The sequence below is a fragment of the Lithobates pipiens genome, unplaced genomic scaffold (genome assembly GCF_037356315.1).
Source record: "Lithobates pipiens isolate NorthernLeopardFrog02 unplaced genomic scaffold, aLitPip1_a1.2 Scaffold_30, whole genome shotgun sequence".
Classification (NCBI taxonomy): domain Eukaryota; kingdom Metazoa; phylum Chordata; class Amphibia; order Anura; family Ranidae; genus Lithobates; species Lithobates pipiens.
Window position 1 is genome coordinate 42,974,580 of NW_027507791.1, and position 20,773 is coordinate 42,995,352.

Below are 20,773 nucleotides of genomic sequence, written 5' to 3' on the forward strand. Positions count from 1 at the left end.
AGCACACGGTGAGTGACCGAGAATCTGCAATCCTCTACCTAAAGGAGTTGTAAAGGCAGAAGTTTTTTTTTTTTTTTAGGTTAACCACTTCAGCCCCGGAAGGATTTACCCCATTCCTGACCAGGCCATTTTTTGCGATTACGGCACTGCGTCGCTTTAACTGACAATTGCGCTGTCGTGCGACATTGTACCCAAATAAAATTTCTGTCCTTTTTTTCCAACAAATAGAGATTTTTCTTGGTGGTATTTGATCAGCTCTGCGGTTTTTACTTTTTGCGCTATAAACAAAAAAAAAAAGAGCAACAATTTTGAAAAAAAAAACACAATATTTTTTATATCCCAAATTAAAACAAAAAAAAAAATTTCTTCATCAGTTTAGGCCGATATGTATTATTCTACATATTTTTGGTAAAAATAATCGCAATAAGCGTATATTGATTGGTTAGCGCAAAGTTATAGGGGATAGATTTATGGCCTTTTTGTTTTATTTATTTTTTTCTTAATAATAATGTCGGCCATCATAAAGCGATTTTTATCGGGACTGCGACATTGCGTCGGACAGAACGGACACTTTTGACACTATTTTGGGACCATTGGCACTTGTACAGCGATATTATTATATTATACTCAGTGCTATAAAAATGCACTGATTACTGTGTAAATGTCACTGGCAGGGAAGGTGTTAACACCAGGGGGCGATCAAGGGGTTAATTGCGTTCCCTAGTGTGTGTTCTAACTGTAGGGGGGGGGGTGGGACTGACTTGGGGAGGAGACCTATCGTCGTTCCTATATACTAGGAACACACGATCTGTCTCCTCTCCCCTGCCAGAACATGGATCTGTCACAAATCCCCCGTTCTCGCACTTGTCAGGAGCGATCGTGGATGCCCGGCAGACATGGCGGCCGCCGGGCACGTGCATCGGTTCCATTCAGGGATGCAGCCTCTATACACCTTTAAAGCACATCTAACGCGATGTGCGCAGGAGTGCCATTCGATTGGCGGCAGGCTGTCGGCAAGTGGTTAATGCATTCATTTTATGCCTTAAGATGAAATGTGTATAGGTAATTGATTAGAAAGTTATAGATCTCTATCGAAGCCCCCAGAAACTAAAGGTTTCCGCAACGGCATTTGGAGGGGTGGTTAAAAGAGGCCAAACTGACTTTTTACATTTCGGGTCTGTCTTCTTTTTTTTTTTTTTTCTTTAGGATAGCGTGGAAGCCAAGCTGGAGTCGGTGAACTATCACGGCTCCGTACTGGTCCAGCACCTCCTGCACTTTGAAGATCCTTTACCGGCTCTGCAGAGTCTGGGGAACATGACGGAGGACGACCTTCGTACGGTGGCTTGCAGCCAGGCGGGCAGCCATGTGTTTGACGCCCTTCTCACCAGCAACACTGTAACGGAGAAGCAAAGGAAGAAGGTTTTACGGAAATTGAGGGTAAGCTTTGAGTTTTATCGCCTGCAACAACGTTTTTTTGTTTTGTTTTTCCTCGTAGCGTTAAGTCATATGACCACACTACTCGCACCACACTCCTTTTATCCCTTCTGTAGCATCATATGCCTTCATTAAAGTGTAACTAAACCCAGGATCCTGCGGTCACTATATCTGGTCTTCCCAGGACTCTGCATTCACTATATCTGCTCTGCCCAGAGCCTGCATTCACTATATCTGGTCTCCCCAGGACTCTGCATTCACTATATCTGGTCTCCCCAGGACTCTGCATTCTCTATATCTGGTCTCCCCAGGAGCCTGCATTCTCTATATCTGGTCTCCCCAGGAGCCTGCATTCACTATATCTGGTCTCCCCAGGAGCCTACATTCATTATATCTGGTCTCCCCAGGACTCTGCATTCACTATATCTGGTCTCCCCAGGAGCCTACATTCATTATATCTGGTCTCCCCAGGACTCTGCATTAACTATATCCGGTCTCCCCAGAAGCCTGCCTTCACTAAATCTGGTCTCCCCAGGACTCTGCATTCACTATATCCGGTCTCCCCAGGACTCTGCATTCACTATATCTGCTCTGCCCAGAGCCTGCATTCACTATATCTGGTCTCCCCAGGACTCTGCATTCTCTATATCTGGTCTCCCCAGGACTCTGCATTCTCTATATCTGGTCTCCCCAGGAGCCTGCATTCTCTATATCTGGTCTCCCCAGGAGCCTGCATTCTCTATATCTGGTCTCCCCAGGAGCCTACATTCATTATATCTGGTCTCCCCAGGACTCGGCATTCACTATATCTGGTCTCCCCAGGAGCCTACATTCATTATATCTGGTCTCCCCAGGACTCTGCATTAATTGTATCTGGTCTCCCATGGTCTCTGCATTCACTATATCTGGTCTCCCCAGGACTCTGCATTAACTATATCTGGTCTCCCCAGAAGCCTGCCTTCACTAAATCTGGTCTCCCCAGGACTCTGCATTCACTATATCTGGTCTCCCCAGGAGCCTACATTCACTATATCTGGTCTCCCCAGGACTCTGCATTAATTGTATCTGGTCTCCCCAGGACTCTGCATTAATTGTATCTGGTCTCCCCAGGACTCTGCATTAATTGTATCTGGTCTCCCCAGGACTCTGCATTAATTGTATCTGGTCTCCCCAGGACTCTGCATTAATTGTATCTGGTCTCCCCAGGACTCTGCATTAATTGTATCTAGTCTCCCCAGGACTCTGCATTCACTATATCTCGTCTCCCCAGGACTCTGCATTCACTATATCTCGTCTCCCCAGGACTCTGCATTCACTATATCCGGTCTCCCCAGGAGCCTGCATTCACTATATCTGGTCCCCCCAGGGTTCTGCATTAATTGTATCTGGTCTCCCCAGGACTCTGCATTAATTGTATCTGGTCTCCCCAGGACTCTGCATTCACTGTATCTGGTCTACCCGGGAGCCTGCATTCACTGTATCTGGTCTCCCCGGGAGCCTTCATTCACTGTATCTGGTCTCCCCAGCAGCCTGTATTCACTATATCTGGTCTCCCCAGGACTCTGCATTCACTATATCTGGTCTCCCCAGGAGCCTGCATTCACTATATCTGCTCTGCCCAGAGCCTGCATTCACTATATCTGGCCTAACGGATAAGGCCTACGCAGTCTCTCCTGCCATAAAAAAAAAACTTGGAGGGGTCTGCTTTGTCTAAGTGGACCAGTCCAATTCTGTCTTGTGTTTCTAGTGCAGAATAGAAGATGAAAGGAATGACCTGATTGGTTGAAGACAGCTTAGTTCTGTTACACATCTCCAAGCCATGTAAAGACATAATTGTCTTTTTTTTTTTCCCTCGCAGGTTCACTCCGTGGATTTGGCACGCAACAAATATGGAAGCCGAGTGCTGGACCGTATCTGGAACGCTTCCACCATGGGAGTTAAAGAGGAGATCGCACAGAAGCTAGGTAAGGCCTGGTGTTGTTTATGGGACAGGGTCATCTAGGAGGCACAGCGGCAGTGGGAATCCATAGGGAATCCGTTGTGGGGTGGAGGTGGGGAATCCGTTGTGGGTGGGCTTGCCCTTAAAACAGTTGCTTAATGCATCCTAACCCCCACCATGCCTTTCACATGATGGACTTTTGGTTTCTCTCCTGCAGTCGAACGGCTCCGCGAGCTGCAGAATGACCCTGTCGGACACCACATCGCCCGCAACTTTGCCCTGGCGCACTTTGTGAAACGGAGGAAAGACTGGGAGGGGCATCAGCAGGCGGAGAACAAACGGCGCAAGATGTTCGCGGAGATCCTGGAGGACTGATGGGGAGGGTCCTGGTGTCGCCCACATTTTCTGTTGCTCTGTGCTTTTATCCTTTAGGCCTGGTTCACACCAATGCATATTTTATTTTATTTTTTTATTTTTATTTTTTGTGCTTTTTGCAGATTTGCACTACAGTCCATGTAACATGGTTTCCTATGGAACACTTTCTGTAGTGCAAATCTGCAAAAGGCAGTAAAAATGTGAACTAGGCCTTTCAGTGTAATGACTGTCACTCCCTGGACCCCCACCTAGCTAAATCTCTGTGGCGGGTGACACCTTCATCATGGTCTTGGGGGGGATGGAGACACTACTGCAGACACACCAGTGGAACCTCTGAGAGAAATTAGGCAGTGAATTTTTTAACCCAAGGCTCAAAATTTTAAGTCCTGAGCCACTAGCCAGGCCTTAAGAGTTACTCGCCACCAGTTGCCCCACCCAACCCCTCCTCTGCCCACCCCCCCCCCCAAGTCCACCCCTAAACACGCCCCCATAAATGATCTCATGAAATTATACTGTTAAATGTTTTATGCATAATTAAGTTCTAAAAATAAATTTTAACAATATTAACATAAAGAATTTCAGTTCCCATCAGTGCAGCCTTACTGTGTCCATCAAATGCAGCTTTATGGTGCCCATCAGTGCAGCCTCACTGTGCCCATCAGTGCAGCCTCACTGTGCCCATCAGTGCAGCCTCACTGTGCCCATCAGTGCAGCCTCACTGTGCCCATCAAATGCAGCTTTACAGTGCCCATGAATGCAGCCTCACTGCCCATCATAGCAGCCTCACTGTGCCCATGAATGCAGCCTCAACAAGTGTGTAAAACCTTGTGAGCTGCCAAACACCTAACCTGAAACTGCCCATCATAGCAGCCTCACTTTGCCCATGAATTCCACCTCACTGTGCCCATCAATGCAGCCTCACTGTGCCCATCATCAATACAGACTCACCATTGCCTAGATGATGGATCACACACACACACACAGCGGGCATCTCCCGCTGTGGGTCACGGAGCTGGGTCTGTGTTCGGTGCCTCTGTAACAAGGTCCCGTCCCCTAGACTGGCTCGTATGTTAGGCGAAACACTGATTCAATCGGTGTTCCATCTACTATCACACAAGTGACACCCCCCCCTCCAGTCTGCTCTGATGGCCGCATTGCTTATGCCAGAAGTGATCAGCCAGGAAACTGTCAGCCTGGTCCACCCCTTCTCCTCATTTTTCAATTTTTGAGGGCTGTTTTAACCCATCCCAAGCTGAAACCGCAGGGGATCAGCAGCACTGGGATGTAACAAATTAGAAAAATAAACAGGGTTTAAACAATGTTGTATTTAAAAAGAAAAAAAAAGTCAAATGTTTGATATTCATTTCTTTAGCAGTTATTCGGTTAGAGTTTACATAATATGCGGCGTCTGTCCCAGAGGTGTTTGACATGTATTGAGATGACAGCTCCTCTTTAACCATTTCAATACCGGGACTTTATACACCTTTCTGCCCAGACCAATTTTCAGCTTTCAGTGCTGTCGCACTTTGACAATTGTGCGGTCATACAACACTCTACCCAAATGACATTTTTATCATTTTGTTCCCACAAATAGAGCTTTCTTTTGGTGGGAGTAAAAGTATTCTCGCGCCTACCAATGTGTCCTAAAACTAGTGGGGTTGCAGCAAAACACCGGCAGGGGTATACACCCTCCCCAGATTAAGTGATAGTGATTAAGAAATGGTGTTGCGCTCCGACTACTTAGATCTAATTAAATTAACATGTACTCAAGTGACAACCAAAACAGAAATAAACTAAAATGTGAAACTGCATGTTTAAATAAGCTCAGACAATGTGCATAAATATTAAAGTGCAATAAACCAGGTCACATTGTGCGCTTGACAAAAAACTTGATATGAAAAATCCTCTATAGATGACAGTGAGATGATATTAAGTATATATCCAAATATATAAATGATATGAAAATAAAAAAAAAAAAAAAAAAAAAAAAAAAAAAAAAAAAAAAAAAAAACACAACTGAGTGTCGTTATAAAAGTGCAAAACAGATCAAAGAATACACAAAATACTAATAATCCATGTGTAGTGTATCACGTGTCTGAACAAAATACTAATAGTCCATAAGCAGTGAAATGTGTGTTTGAGCAAAAATTCCAAAAACAAAAATAAGGTGAACTATAGTTATATGGAGAGCATATCCATTTAGTGATAAAATGCGTCCATTTGATGATCAACAAGGCAGTATCCTGCGTGCTCCAAAAGCAGGGGGTGGATTCCACCAGTGCTCCTATGCGTATAATATCCTCACACTAGGTGCAGTAATTACCTTACCTTACTGCTGTAAGGTAAACAGCATTTCCAAAGTGACGCTTGTTGTCCAATGTAGGTTCAGTAGGTGATGTAATCCTGGACTCTCATTCACCATGGGCACGTTGTAACATGCAGAGAAAGCAAGGGGAACACTCCAATAGTGAAGTACGTATTCACAATTTATTGGGTATAAAACGAAGGTAAGGTACTCACATTTAAAACAATAATAAAAGCACAACTTAAACGAACGCGTGTCACGTTCGCGCTTCCGGACGTCACTTCCGGTGTCCTTACTGGCCAATTGTGTTCCTACGCGTATCGTCAAATGACTTCATCAGGGAATGAATTCCCTGATGAAGTCATTTGACGATACGCGTAGGAACACAATTGGCCAGTAAGGACACCGGAAGTGACGTCCGGAAGCGCGAACGTGACACGCGTTCGTTTAAGTTGTGCTTTTATTATTGTTTTAAATGTGAGTACCTTACCTTCGTTTTATACCCAATAAATTGTGAATACGTACTTCACTATTGGAGTGTTCCCCTTGCTTTCTCTGCATGTTACAACGTGCCCATGGTGAATGAGAGTCCAGGATTACATCACCTACTGAACCTACATTGGACAACAAGCGTCACTTTGGAAATGCTGTTTACCTTACAGCAGTAAGGTAAGGTAATTACTGCACCTAGTGTGAGGATATTATACGCATAGGAGCACTGGTGGAATCCACCCCCTGCTTTTGGAGCACGCAGGATACTGCCTTGTTGATCATCAAATGGACGCATTTTATCACTAAATGGATATGCTCTCCATATAACTATAGTTCACCTTATTTTTGTTTTTGGAATTTTTGCTCAAACACACATTTCACTGCTTATGGACTATTAGTATTTTGTTCAGACACGTGATACACTACACATGGATTATTAGTATTTTGTGTATTCTTTGATCTGTTTTGCACTTTTATAACGACACTCAGTTGTGTTTTTTTTTTTTTTTTTTTTTTTTTTTTTTTTTTATTTTCATATCATTTATATATTTGGATATATACTTAATATCATCTCACTGTCATCTATAGAGGATTTTTCATATCAAGTTTTTTGTCAAGCGCACAATGTGACCTGGTTTATTGCACTTTAATATTTATGCACATTGTCTGAGCTTATTTAAACATGCAGTTTCACATTTTAGTTTATTTCTGTTTTGGTTGTCACTTGAGTACATGTTAATTTAATTAGATCTAAGTAGTCGGAGCGCAACACCATTTCTTAATCACTTTCTTTTGGTGGCATTTGATCACCTCTTGGGATTTTTATTTTCTGCTAAACAAATTAAAAAAAAGACCGATTTTTTTTTATATTTTTTTGTTTCTGTTACAAAACTTTGTAAATTACTACGTTTACTCCTTCACTGATGGGGCTGCACTGATGGGCACCAATAAGGTGGCATTGATGATGGGCACTAATATGTGGCACTGTTATGCAGCACTGATGGGAACACATAGGTGGCACTGATATGCAGCACTGATGGGCACACATAGGTGGCACTGATGTACAGTAATGGATAGTACTGATGGATGCCAATCGGTGCCAAACAATGCCTGGCAATCATTGATGCCCATTGTGGGCACTGATTGGCATCCATTGCAGGCACTGATTGGCATCCCTGGTGGTGACTAGGGGTGGGCATCCCTGGTGGGGCTGCACTAATAATCGATCAGCACAGGCCCAAGGTGGATTGTGCAGGAGAGGGGAGTGGGCATCATACAAGAGAGAGGAAGGTGGATCATGCAGGAGAGGGGAGTGGGGTTCATACAAGAGAGAGGAAGGTGGATTGTACAGGAGAGGGGAGTGGGGATAATAGAAGGGAGGGGGGTGCAGGGAACATAGGAAAAAGGGTATGTCGTACAAAAAAAAGGGGGGGGGGCAGGAATTGAATGCGAGAGAGAATGCAGATCATACAGGAGACAGCGATCTGTCCATGTGGATAATTGTATATATGAGATCTGTCATTTGTGTACATACTGACTTTCTTCAATAAAATATATTGTATGCGTTTCATTTTTATTAAAATATCCTACTTTTTTAAATGATTATTTAAAGAGGACAAGTGACACTGCATTTCCCCAATGTGCGCATTACCACCACAATGCCGTGACCAGCCCTTAGATGTTGGGGATCCCAGTCTGACGTTAGGCGGCCAGTACTTAAAGCGGAACTAAAACCCTCCTCTCCTTTTTCCGCCAAGGAAGCTGCCATCTTAGCCTGTTTGATGTTCATGGTAACTTGTGATGCCAATGACAGCTCAATCGCAGCCATTTACATCCGTACCAGCCTTCTATGTGTGTGCTTTCGGCAATATCGTTTGTAAATGGCGCTTCAGAAAACTCTCCATGGGACCCCATGCCATTTAAAAAAAAAAATAATAATTTGGCATGAGGTTCCCCTCCAAATACATACGGTACCAGATCTGGAGAGGAAGGGGGGGGGGACCTCACTGCTCAAAGAGCACACATGCAGGCTGTAAACTATCTGTTCGGCTGGGAAGCCACAGGTGCTGGCTATTACCACTGGCAACAGACGAAAAACAAGCTCTGGACTGCCGCACTCTTCAGAAGACCACTTTCTTTTATTGGAAAATCGCATCACAGCTCAACAAACACAGCGAACAAGGAAAAATTGCTAATGTTTCGCACTAGCTGTAGTGCTTATTCACAGCTAATGAGAAACGTCAGCAATTTTTTCTTGTTCGCTGTGTTTGTTGAGCTGTGATGTGATTTTCCAATAAAAGAAAGTGGTCTTCTGAAGAGTACGGCAGTCCAGAGCTTGTTTTTCGTCTGTTACCAGATCTGAAGAGTAAGGTATCGATCGGCAGGGGGGGGGGGGGTATCGATTTTTTACATGTCGGCATGAGGTTCCCCTCCAAATCCATACCAGACCTGAAGGGGCACCATGCCATTGTTTTCCCCCTTTTTTCTGCCAGCAATTCTTTTTTTTTGTACATTCAGCTGTCAGCGGGGAATCCCGCTGACAGATGATGACTCATCGGTTAGTTAAGGACGCGGTGGCCGGCTTTCCGTCCCGTTCTTTAGCAACCAGCTTTATTATTATACACAATTTATATAGCGCCAACACAATTACAGTACAATACAGAAGGTACAGGAGGGCCCGGCTTGTAGAGCTTACCTTCTAATGGGAGGGGGTGGTACAGAAGGTAATAGATGCAGAGAATGATTTGATGGGGGGTGGCTCTGGGACAGTTGTTAGGTGGGTGTGGGATAGGCTTCCATGAATAAATTAGTTTTCAGGGAACTCCTAAAGGTGGACAGGTTAGGGGCTGATCGGACAGACTGGGGCAGGGAGTTCCAGAGGATAGGAGAGGCTCTGGAGAAGTCTTGAAGGCGAGCATGGGAGGAGGTAACAAGGGAGCTAGTAAGCAGCTATAAGCAACTATATCAGGGATATGCAATTATTGGACCTCCAGCTGTTGCAAAACTACAAGTCCCATCATGCCTCTACCTCTGGGTTTCATGCTTGTGGCTGTCAGAGCCGTGCTATGCCTAATCCAATGCCAAATCGGGAGCAATGGCAGCGTTTCCAAATCGGTGCGGCGGTGTCGGTGTAGCTCCTGCACTACCTTTGGCAATTTTGGGGCTGCGATTTCCATTGGCATCCGTGCCGAAACCCACACAGATGTCTCTGAAATTGCCCCAGAAAGTCGGGACTGACTTGCGGGAATGAACTCGCACCATTTCATTCCCGCAGTCAGTGTGAACTTGGGCTAAAGGTAAAAAAAAAAAGCATAAAAAAAAAATCGCATCACAAATGCAACACTTGCGTTTCTGGTGCGACTCTATTAAAGTCTATTGCATGCAAAATGTGGGGGGAGGGGCGGGAGTCTGCGACCCTTTCCAGAAAAGCAGAGATGCGAACGTGTACCATAAAAGACCACGTTAAATGGACTGTAACGCGTTTCTGCAAAACACACAAAAAAACTGCATAGGTGTGAAGGTGGGGTGACTGTAATTCAGCATTTAGGTTATTAAAGACGAGAAGATGCTTTCAGCTCAGCACTTTTATTTCAGTTTTTCTTGGGGTTCATAAGGTGTACAGAAGGGACCCAACAAGTCCTGGAAGTTTGCACTTTTATAAACCTCCGAACTGCACATATTCCCATATATACAGTAATTCAATGAGAAGCGCCGCCATGTTGTGGCTGGCAAACGCAGGGCGGAAGCGACGCACGCTAGTTGGCGGTCCAGCATACGTGCGCCGTCTCCTCCGATTGGTTGACCCCTTCACCGCGCGTAGGTAACCAAAGTCGCCGCGATTGGTCCGCTTGGCGCTCGCTGTTTCTGCCTTTTTTTTTCCCTGTGCAGACTCGCTCAGTCGAAGGCCGATCGCACACAAGAAGCGGCACCACCATGAGCCTGGCGGAGCTGAGAGCGCCGAGGAAGACGGCGGGGAACCGCATGTCCGGCTTGCTGGGCCGGGAGGAGGAAGACGAGTTCTATAAGACCACCTACGGCGGCTTCAATGAGGTGTGGGCCCCGGACCGGTGTATTGTTATAGATAAATAGGGGGGAGGGGCTTTATATACGTCATTACCGGGGGGAGGAGCTGCTGAGTGCCTGACACCCTCACAATCTATGTTCTCAGAGATCTGACCTTGTATGGGTCTTCTCTTCCATCGGGAAGTCATTTCTCGCCTTCGTTCTGCCCTCCGGAGAGGGGGAGCCGCCGGCTGGCTCGCCAATAAAAGTAAAATTCATTAAAAGCAGAACTCCGGGCTACGTAAAAGATTTTACCCCCCCCCCCCCCAAAAAATGTGTAACTCCGCCCGGGTGGTCTTGTGAGCTGTACAACACAACCAGATCCCCGACCACCCCTGACCAAAAGTATATCCTGATCCTAGACACGTACCCCCTCCACTCAGCCTGCCATTGGACAAGAAGGGAGCAGTGGATACCTGGGCTACAGGGGAGGGGGTGCCTCTGCTTACAGCAGGAGCGCCATGATTGGCTGCGAGTGTGAGTCCCACCCCCTCTCCTCCTGGTGTGGGTGGAGCTGTGCAGGAGGCAGAGATCAGGGCAGGTCCAGATATATTGGTTGTTTGGATGTGTATATATATATATATAATCACACACCAGATAAACCAAATACAAGGAGATAATTAAAGTACAGTGGAACATTTTGGATTAGGAGTATAATTCATTCCAAAAGAATGCTTGTAATCCAAAGCACTTGTATATCAAAGCGAGTTTCCCCATAGGAAATAAGGATAGATAATTTGTTCCGGTGGCACTGCTAGTGTATGTAGTACCGCATGTAACCAGAGGTGTGGGGGGGTGCCAGAAACACTCGGAGAAGCTCGGGAATGGAGTGTTTCTGAGTGTCTCTGGCGCCCCCGCAACTCTTGTCAAATACGGTACTGCACACCCCAAAGGCTTGAATCCAGCTTGTCTTGCAGGACAGCGCTCGTAAACCGAGTCAGGACTTACAAAAAAAAAAGTAATAGCTTGTATTGTGAAACGCTTCATAAACCACGTTACTCACAATCCAAGGTTTTGCTGTACAAACTTTTTATACTTTGGAAAAAAAAAAAATCTCAGACAATATTACCAAAAAAAGTATATGCAGTAATAACTTGGTTACTTTTGGTTTGAGAGCGTTTTGCAAGACAAGCTAATTTCTTTTGTTATAAATTTTGACTTGATATAGAAGTAATGTCAGGCCACAACTGAGTATAAAAGAGAAGAGAGGGCGCCTCGAAGTGTAGTAATATGGTTACATTTCATGGAGGTACAACATTTAGCAACTCGCATTGATTGGTTGATTTAGGGTTAGCGCTTTCCCCAACTTGGGGGTAGGCGCAACACTTTGGGGGTGGGTCAGCCATGCCTCTTGACCTGTGGGGACACGCCTGCCGACCTTTGAGGTCCCTATTCCAACCCCTGGCTCCTAACCTTGTTTTTCAAGGGGAAACCCCGACCTATGCCGGCATCCGGGGTAAAGCTGTCCACATAGACCGTCTTCCGCACCCGGACGCCTACATACTTAGATGTGTCTCTTTTAACCACTTGAAAAAGACTCATGCCGATATACGTCGGCAAAGTGGTAGGGGTGCGCGAAACAATGTACCCGTACGTCGCTTCGTCATCCACGGCTAGCGCCCGCGGACTATAAATCCACGGTTGCCCCGTGATCATGGCACAGAGAGGCAGAGTGGGGAAAGGCCTATGTAAAACAAGGCATTTCCCCGTTCTGCCTAACAACATGACAGGGATCTACTGCTCCCAGTCATCGGGAGAAGTGAACTCTGTCATATTCTAGTGAGCCCCCCCCCCCCTACAGTTAGAACACACCCAGGGAACGCTTAATCCCTTGATCGCCCCCTAGTGTTAACTCCTTCCCTGCCAGTGACATTTACACAGTAATCAGTGCATTTTTATAGCACTGATCTCTGTGTAAATGACAATGGTCCCAAAATAGTGTCAAAGGTGTCCGATCTGTCCGTCGCAGTAATGATAAAAATCGCAGTCCCACCAGAGTCAGCAAAAAAAAAAAAAAATCGCATAAAAAAAGGGCTGGGGAAAAAATCGATTTAAATCTTTAATCGAGTTGAGAGGTCAAATCGATTCAAAATTTAAGCAAATCGACTTTTTTTTTTTCTCCAGGACCGGCACTGACACCGTGCCGGTCCTGAGGTGCTGCAGGCAGGAGCTTTTAGGCGAGGCCGGACGCCGCGGACTAGGCTGAAGCCGCAGCCTCACCTAAAAACTCCTGCCCGTAGCTCCTCAGGACCGGCGCAGTGTCCATAAAAAAATAAAAAATAAAACTCGATTCGAGTCGAGGTGTGTGTTTTTTTTTTTTTTTGTTTTTTTGGGGAGGGTTTTTTTTTTATTTATTTTTTTTGGTTTGTGTTATATATATATATATATATATATATATATATATATATATATATATATATATATATATATATATATATATATATATATATATATATATATATATATATATATATATATATATATATATATATATCACAAACCAAAAAATAAATAAAATAAAAAACCCTCCAAAAACAAAATATATATATATATATATATATATATATATATATATATATATGTATGTATATATAATAAAAAAAATTTTGGAGCGTTCTTTATTTATTTTTTGGTTTGTCTTTTATATATATATATATATATATATATATATATATATATATATATATATATATATATATATAAAATGTTTTTTTTTTTTTTTTTTTTGGAGGGTTCTTTTTTTCTTATTTATTTTTTGGTTTGTTTTTTTTTATTTTTATTTTATTTTTTTTGGTTTGTTTTCTGTGTGGACTAAGCTCAGGTTCTGGAACAATTCCCTGTGTCTGGCATGCACTGCTGTGGATCGCCCAGACCTTTCTAACACGCTTTATTAACCTTCTTGCTTATCTCACTGCCTCACATCTGTGTTTTTTTTGTTTTTTTTTTAAGGAATCCGGTGACGAGGAATATAACGAGGATCGCTCCGCGAGCGAGGATGAAGTGGACTCTGACTTTGACATCGATGAGGGGGAGGAGCCGACCAGCGACCACGAGGAGGACGAACCAAAAAGGAAGCGCCGAGTGGTGACCAAAGCATATAAGGTACGAGAGAGAGAGAGATCTGATTCCAGAGTCACCGCCAGCCTCCCCTTTCACTTTTACAGGCTTCTTCCCTGGACTGAAATGTGCAGATTTCACCGCACACTGTGAGCTTCTCACAATGTGCATTGGAAGCTGCAGCAAGTCAAATAGAGCCAGCCTCAATTCCTGGACATCCAGCGTCATCTAGCTCTTTCATCTCCAGCCTGACTGTCCCCAGCGTGCTCCCTTTCATTCAGTTCTTTCAATCGTAAAGGTTCATGGTCGTTACCTACAGTGAATGCAAATTAAGCCTGCCTAGGATTACCCCCGTCCTCCAGGCTGATATCCACCCTTTGAGGCATTTTGCATAGGATAAACTATATGAGGGGGGATTTACTAAAACTGGTACACTGGCACACCATAACTGGAAGGATTGGTAAGAAGCATCTTAAAGGGCATATAGGGGGTTGATTTACTAATACTGGAGCACTCAGAATCTGGTGCAGCTCTGCATAGAAACCAATCGGCTTCTAACTTCAGCTTGTTCAGTTAAGCTTTGACAATAAAACCTGGAAGCTGATTGGTTTCTATGCGGAGCTGCACCAGATTCCGAGTGCACCAGTTTTAGTAAATCAACCCCTATATGCCTTTTAAGATGCTTCTCACCGGTCCTTCCAGTTATGGTGTGCCAGTGGGGGTTCGCCACTCCTCCAAAATATCTCTGACAACCCTACTAGAGGAATCTAATGGTCAGGTTACATTTTTTTTTTTTTTTCTGTCCATTCATGTTTGCTTTCCCCCAGAATAAGGAAACACCAGGGGTTCACGCTTTGATTGGTCAATTGTGTTCCTGTATACCTGTGGTGGGGAGGTGAGAGCCCTCCTTGGCAGAGGCAATAACAAGTTATGTTGGGTCAAACCAAGAGTACAACCCTGGGGGAAGATCTGGGGGCATGTTCTAGAGCACTGGTCTCCAAAATGTGGCCCAGGGGACGGATGTAGCCCTTTGCGTGCCTTTTATCTGGCCCTTGGGGCACTATTTCTCCAACTGACACCAAGGAATGGGCATTATTCCCCCTACTGAAACCATCAATGGGGCAGTATTCTTCCAATGATACCAACAATAGGGCATTATTCTTCTAATGATACTAACAATAGGGCATTATATCTTCCATTAAATCCAATGATGGAGCACCGATGTTGGGGCATTATCTACTCCCAATGGCCACAATACAGCCTCCCTAAAGCCTGAAGGATAGTAAATTGGCCCTTTGCTTAGAAAGTTTGGAGACCCCTGCTCAACTCGCCCTTTGCTTAGAAAGTTTGGAGACCCCTGCTCAACTCGCCCTTAGCTTAGAAAGTTTGGAGGCCCCTGCTCAACTGGTCCTTTGCTTAGAAAGTTTGGAGACCCCTGCTCAACTCGCCCTTTGCTTAGAAAGTTTGGAGACCCCTGCTCAACTCGCCCTTAGCTTAGAAAGTTTGGAGGCCCCTGCTCAACTGGTCCTTTGCTTAGAAAGTTTGGAGGCCCCTGCTCAACTGGCCCTTTGCTTAGAAAGTTTGGAGACCCCGGCTCAACTGGTCCTTTGCTTAGAAAGTTTGGAGACCCCGGCTCAACTGGTCCTTTGCTTAGAAAGTTTGGAGACCCCGGCTCAACTGGTCCTTTGCTTAGAAAGTTTGGAGACCCTGGCTCAACTGGTCCTTTGCTTAGAAAGTTTGGAGACCCCGGCTCAACTGGTCCTTTGCTTAGAAAGTTTGGAGACCTCTGCTCAACTGGTCCTTTGCTTAGAAAGTTTGGAGACCCCTGCTCAACTGGCCCTTTGCTTAGAAAGTTTGGAGACCCCTGCTCATCTGGCCCTTTTGCTTAGAAAGTTTGGAGACCCCGGCTCAACTGGTCCTTTGCTTAGAAAGTTTGGAGACCCCCTGCTCAACTGGCCCTTTGCTTAGAAAGTTTGGAGACCCCTGCTCAACTGGCCCTTTGCTTAGAAAGTTTGGAGACCTCTGCTCAACTGGTCCTTTGCTTAGAAAGTTTGGAGACCCCTGCTCAACTGGCCCTTTGCTTAGAAAGTTTGGAGACCCCTGCTCATCTGGCCCTTTGCTTAGAAAGTTTGGAGACCCCGGCTCAACTGGTCCTTTGCTTAGAAAGTTTGGAGACCCCCTGCTCAACTGGCCCTTTGCTTAGAAAGTTTGGAGACCCCTGCTCAACTGGCCCTTTGCTTAGTAAGTTTGGAGACCTCTGCTCAACTGGCCCTTTGCTTAGTAAGTTTGGAGACCTCTGCTCAACTGGCCCTTTGCTTAGTAAGTTTGGAGACCCCCTGCTCAACTCGCCCTTTGCTTAGAAAGTTTGGAGACCCCTGCTCATCTGGCCCTTTTGCTTAGAAAGTTTGGAGACCCCGGCTCAACTGGTCCTTTGCTTAGAAAGTTTGGAGACCCCCTGCTCAACTGGCCCTTTGCTTAGAAAGTTTGGAGACCCCTGCTCAACTGGCCCTTTGCTTAGAAAGTTTGGAGACCTCTGCTCAACTGGTCCTTTGCTTAGAAAGTTTGGAGACCCCTGCTCAACTGGCCCTTTGCTTAGAAAGTTTGGAGACCCCTGCTCATCTGGCCCTTTGCTTAGAAAGTTTGGAGACCCCGGCTCAACTGGTCCTTTGCTTAGAAAGTTTGGAGACCCCCTGCTCAACTGGCCCTTTGCTTAGAAAGTTTGGAGACCCCTGCTCAACTGGCCCTTTGCTTAGTAAGTTTGGAGACCTCTGCTCAACTGGCCCTTTGCTTAGTAAGTTTGGAGACCTCTGCTCAACTGGCCCTTTGCTTAGTAAGTTTGGAGACCCCCTGCTCAACTCGCCCTTTGCTTAGTAAGTTTGGAGACCCCTGCTCAACTGGCCCTTTGCTTAGAAAGTTTGGAGACCCCTGCTCTAGAGGTTATGCCTGGTGTAATAGAACTGGCTGCCAGTTGCTGTGACTGAGGGAATTTAGTATAGCTCAGAATAAAAAAGTTCTCCGACCACCCGTGTGTTTGGAATTGGTTGGTATGATGTATGCTTTGCTTTTTTATTATGGGCGTGAAAGGTTGACCTTGACGTTGACCACATATCCTTTAATTTCTTACAATCTTGACATTCACAGGAGCCGATCAAGCTTCTCAAACCTAAACCCAAACCTAAACCAGATGCAGCTTCAAGCAGCACACCCAAGAGCCGCCCAGAGAAGCCTCCCCCCCAGGAGACCACAGAGGACAGCGTGGACAGTGAGTATGATCAGAGACTCCTTGTAATGTCAGGGGTACACTGAGATCCTGTGAGGGGATTCTGCCATTTCAGGCCATGGTTCTGAATTCGGGGCAATGAGAACTAAGATTGTAACAAATTTATAAAAATCAGTCAGTCTTCCAAAATACTTGAATACTTATGAACATTTATATGGGCAAAAGTTTGTAGACATCTGACCATCACACCTAATATGAGCTTGTTGGACACCCAATTCCAAAACCATGGACATTAATATAGAACGCCCTCGCCCCATGGCCAGTGATATGGCCCCTCGCCCCATGGCCAGTGATATGGCCCCTCGCCCCATGGCCAGTGATATGGCCCCTCGCCCCATGGCCAGTGATATGGCCCCTCGCCCCATGGCCAGTGATATGGCCCCTCGCCCCATGGCCAGTGATATGGCCCCATGGCCAGTGATATGGCCCCTCGCCCCATGGCCAGTGATATGGCCCTTCGCCCCATGGCCATTGCTATGGCCCTTCGCCCCATGGCCATTGCTATGGACCTCGCTCCATGGCCATTGCTATGGACCTCGCCCTTCACCCTATGACCATTAATATGACGTTTGGCCTCTGTGACTGTCTCATCCGCCACACTTCTGGGGAGGGTTGACGTGTGTCTGAGAATTGTGAGGCTGGGCACTGATGTTGGATGAGAAGTTCCAGCTCACAATCGGGTTCCTGGCTGAGTCCCGTACAACGGTTGTCCAAGTCCTGTGTACGTTTCTCCCTTTTTCAGGTCGGAAGCAGATGCGGCAGTCCACCACTGAGCACACCCGGCAGACTTTCCTACGCATGCAGGAGCGCCAGGTCCAGTCTCGCAAGAAGAAAGGTCCCCATCTTGACCGGCCACTGACACAGGAGGAGCTACTGGAGGAAGCCAAGATCACAGAGGAGATCAACATCCGTTCACTAGGTAATTATGGTGTATGTACATGGGCGTGTGAATAGCTGCATTTGCCCATAGCAGTAGAAATGCTTTATGCACCAAAGGAGCTTACACCCCCCCCACAGTCACACACTATATTATTATTATAAATTTATATAGCTCTGACATATACCGCAGTGCTGTACAGAGACCACTGAGCCAGTCACTTCAGTCTCTGTACCAGAGGAGCTTACACTCTAATGTTCCCCCCACACATTCACACACTATTATCATACATGTAGATATGTATATAGAAGAGATAGTAGTGAAAATCTCACAGGGGTTCTAACCCTTCCCCCCTTTTTTTGCAATAGTGGAGAGATTTCTCATCACATCCTGTCCCTCAGATACCATGTCACCAAAACAGGAAGTGAGGGGAAAATCTGCTGGTGGGCACACGGCTATAAAAACATGACAAGTTCTGATCCTTCCCTACTCCATGCTAAACTAAATACAGGTTTAGTCTGGAATTGGGGTAAAGCTGCCTTTTTTTTTTTTTTTTTTTTGGTTTGCCGGCTCTCTAACACATCCCCCCCGCTCTTGTCACGGCAGAGAATTACGAGCGCCTAGAAGCCGACAAGAAAAAGCACGTGCAGAAGAAGAGGCGCTGCGTGGGACCGACCATTCGCTATCACTGTGTGACCATGCCGCTCATCACCGACCTCAACGTGAAGGAGGAGAACGTTGACGTGGAGGGGTGAGTGCCCGCTTGTACATTGTAGTGCCTACATATAACCCTCATTTGCATGTCTCCACCCCCTAACCTGGCTGCTCAGGGATACCAAGCCTAAAAATTAAAAAAATTGTTCTTGTAGGTTGGAGCAGGAGCAGATGGGGGATTCCTCCACTGGACCCCCTGTAAGTAAATGCTCCCGCACCTTCATCACCTTCTCCGACGATGAAGTCTTCGACCAGGTCTTCCCCAGGGCCAAAGCCAAGATGCCCATCCGAGAGGTCTGCCCGGTCACCCACAAACCGGCCCAGTACCGGGACCCCATCACCGACATCCCCTATTACAATGCCCGCTCCTTCAAGATCATCCGTGAGGCCTATAAGAAGTACATCACTGCTCACGGCCTGCCCAACGCCGCCATGGCCGGCACTATGGGCCCGGCCGCCGCAGCGCCTGACTCGGGCCAGCGCAGCACGCGGCAGAAGATCGTTATCAAGCAGAGCGTTCCGGTTACATAACGCCGAGGCGTTTTCATAGACGTTTGAGGGGCCGTCGGATGGTCCAGATTTTCATACTAAATCGTGATGCCCATTAGTTGACTTATATATTTTTTATTTTTTAAACTTTCATTAAGAATCTTTGCCAGGCTTAGTGTTTGAATGTTGGAGGGTTCGACGTCCATTTTTTTTATTTATTTTTTTCTGTTTTTATATGTTCGGCTTCTTCTTCTTCGCATCCTTCTTCTTCTTCGCATCCTTCTTCTTCTTTGCATTCTTCGCATCCTCCTCCTCCTCCTCCTCCTCCGCATCCTCCTCCTCCTCCGCATCCTCCTCCGCCTTCTTCTCCTCCTCCGCATCCTTCTTCTCCTCTCCTTCTTCTCCTCTCCTTCTTCTCCTCCTCCGCATCCTTCTTCTCCTCTCCTTCTTCTCCTCCTCCGCATCCTTCTTCTCCTCCTCCGCATCCTTCTTCTCCTCCTCCGCATCCTTCTTCTCCTCCTCCGCATCCTTCTTCTCCTCCTCCGCATCCTTCTTCTCCTCCTCCGCATCCTTCTTCTCCTCTCCTTCTTCTCCTCTCCTTCTTCTCCTCTCCTTCTTCTCCTCCTCCGCATCCTTCTTCTCCTCTCCTTCTTCCTCTTCTATATATAATTAAAAAATATATAGTGATCTGGCACAGAGGTGGCGCCCTGTAGCAGTAAAACTGTGGTTCCTTCCACATACCCATTGAGGTGATACACCGATGGAACAAATCCTCCTGTAGAAGTTGCACCTGTTTATGTGCAGTCTTCTCTTCTCTACTCTACTACACAGGTTATATAGCATTTCTTATCTCCAGAAAGCAGGGGGGGGAGGGGGGCACAGCATCGAACTGAGTGGAGGGAATGGGGACACCCCCCCCCTACAGGCCTCATAGGGAAATCTACACAGCTGAGATTTTCAATCACCTGCTGTGTGCTGGAGGGGGTAGAGGGAGCGTCTCCCAGGGTTGGGCATAGACTGTCAGAAGTGACTCATGCAGATAGCAGAGGACAGAAATGACACCCGGTGCTCTGTATTGAGGCAAGTACACACTATAGAAGGAAGTGCTTTGTTCATTTTTCATTTCTGAGGATGACAACCCCTTTTAAATTGGGAGGCAGTTGGGGTGAGGATTTTTTTTTTCCAGAATTCGCATTTAAAAGCGTATGTCAGTCCTGGTGATCACCAATCATTGAGTAGACTATAAATGATCGCAGTGTAACATGATGGCTTTGTGTATAATAAACTATTACCACTGAATACTGTATGAGTTGACTTTGATGAAGTGGTCACATGATCGCTATACAGTTGAGCTTCCAGCACTGGTGAGGACGGGGGGGCGGAGACATGCCAGGACGATCGTCGGCGTCAGCTGGCATCACATCAGGAAGGGGCTCTTGGAAAGAACTTTACATCAAATTTTGCAATGTAAGCGGGCCGGGCTGGGCAGGGAAGCATGTCTCTATTGCTTGAGAGCGGGCACCGCTATGACATCAGCTTCAGCAGGGAAATTATTATTATACAGGATTTATATAGCGCCAACCGTTGGCACAGTGCTTCAGTTTGAGAGGGTTAGCAGGGCCCTGTTTATGAGAGCTTACAATCTAACAGCGAGAGGCAGGCAATGCAAAAGGAGATGACTGTATTCTCTGTCCTAAAGCTGAATTCCAGGAGTTCTGCCACTTTGTAAAAAGTGAAGTCACGCTATTA

The 20,773-nt window shown here is 46.0% G+C and overlaps 2 protein-coding genes and 1 long non-coding RNA gene across 3 annotated transcripts in view; all 3 read left to right on the forward strand.

Annotated features, from left to right (window-relative positions):
- The window catches only part of NOP9 (NOP9 nucleolar protein), a gene marked incomplete in the record, with an annotated part of 9,174 nt that extends 4,850 nt beyond the window's left edge, over positions 1-4,324 (forward strand). Inside the window, 3 exon segments of the mRNA XM_077464100.1 lie at positions 1,212-1,437; positions 3,293-3,398; positions 3,591-4,324. Coding sequence (XP_077320226.1) covers positions 1,212-1,437; positions 3,293-3,398; positions 3,591-3,748 — 490 coding nt within the window.
- A 3,012-nt stretch (positions 4,325-7,336) lies between these two features.
- On the forward strand, positions 7,337-8,121 carry LOC143942048 (uncharacterized). Its single transcript, XR_013264653.1, has 2 exons — positions 7,337-7,559; positions 7,596-8,121. It is a non-coding gene; the product is annotated as an uncharacterized LOC143942048 (long non-coding RNA).
- A 2,287-nt stretch (positions 8,122-10,408) lies between these two features.
- VPS72 (vacuolar protein sorting 72 homolog) lies at positions 10,409-20,323 on the forward strand. The gene is made up of 6 exons (XM_077464101.1): positions 10,409-10,595; positions 13,557-13,709; positions 16,806-16,926; positions 17,687-17,863; positions 18,428-18,572; positions 18,691-20,323. The coding sequence occupies exons 1-6, from the start codon at positions 10,479-10,481 to the stop codon at positions 19,064-19,066; spliced, it is 1,089 nt and encodes a 362-aa protein (XP_077320227.1). The 5' UTR covers positions 10,409-10,478; the 3' UTR covers positions 19,067-20,323.
- Positions 20,324-20,773: the final 450 nt, after the last annotated feature.

Bases quoted from the DNA above. Each gene is read 5' to 3' on its own strand.
- VPS72 (XM_077464101.1), top strand. From the start codon at position 10,479: ATGAGCCTGGCGGAGCTGAGAGCGCCGAGGAAGACGGCGGGGAACCGC. The intron at 13,710-16,805 runs GTACGAGAGAGA...TGACATTCACAG, and splicing joins TGGTGACCAAAGCATATAAG to GAGCCGATCAAGCTTCTCAA. The intron at 17,864-18,427 runs GTAATTATGGTG...TTGTCACGGCAG, and splicing joins GATCAACATCCGTTCACTAG to AGAATTACGAGCGCCTAGAA.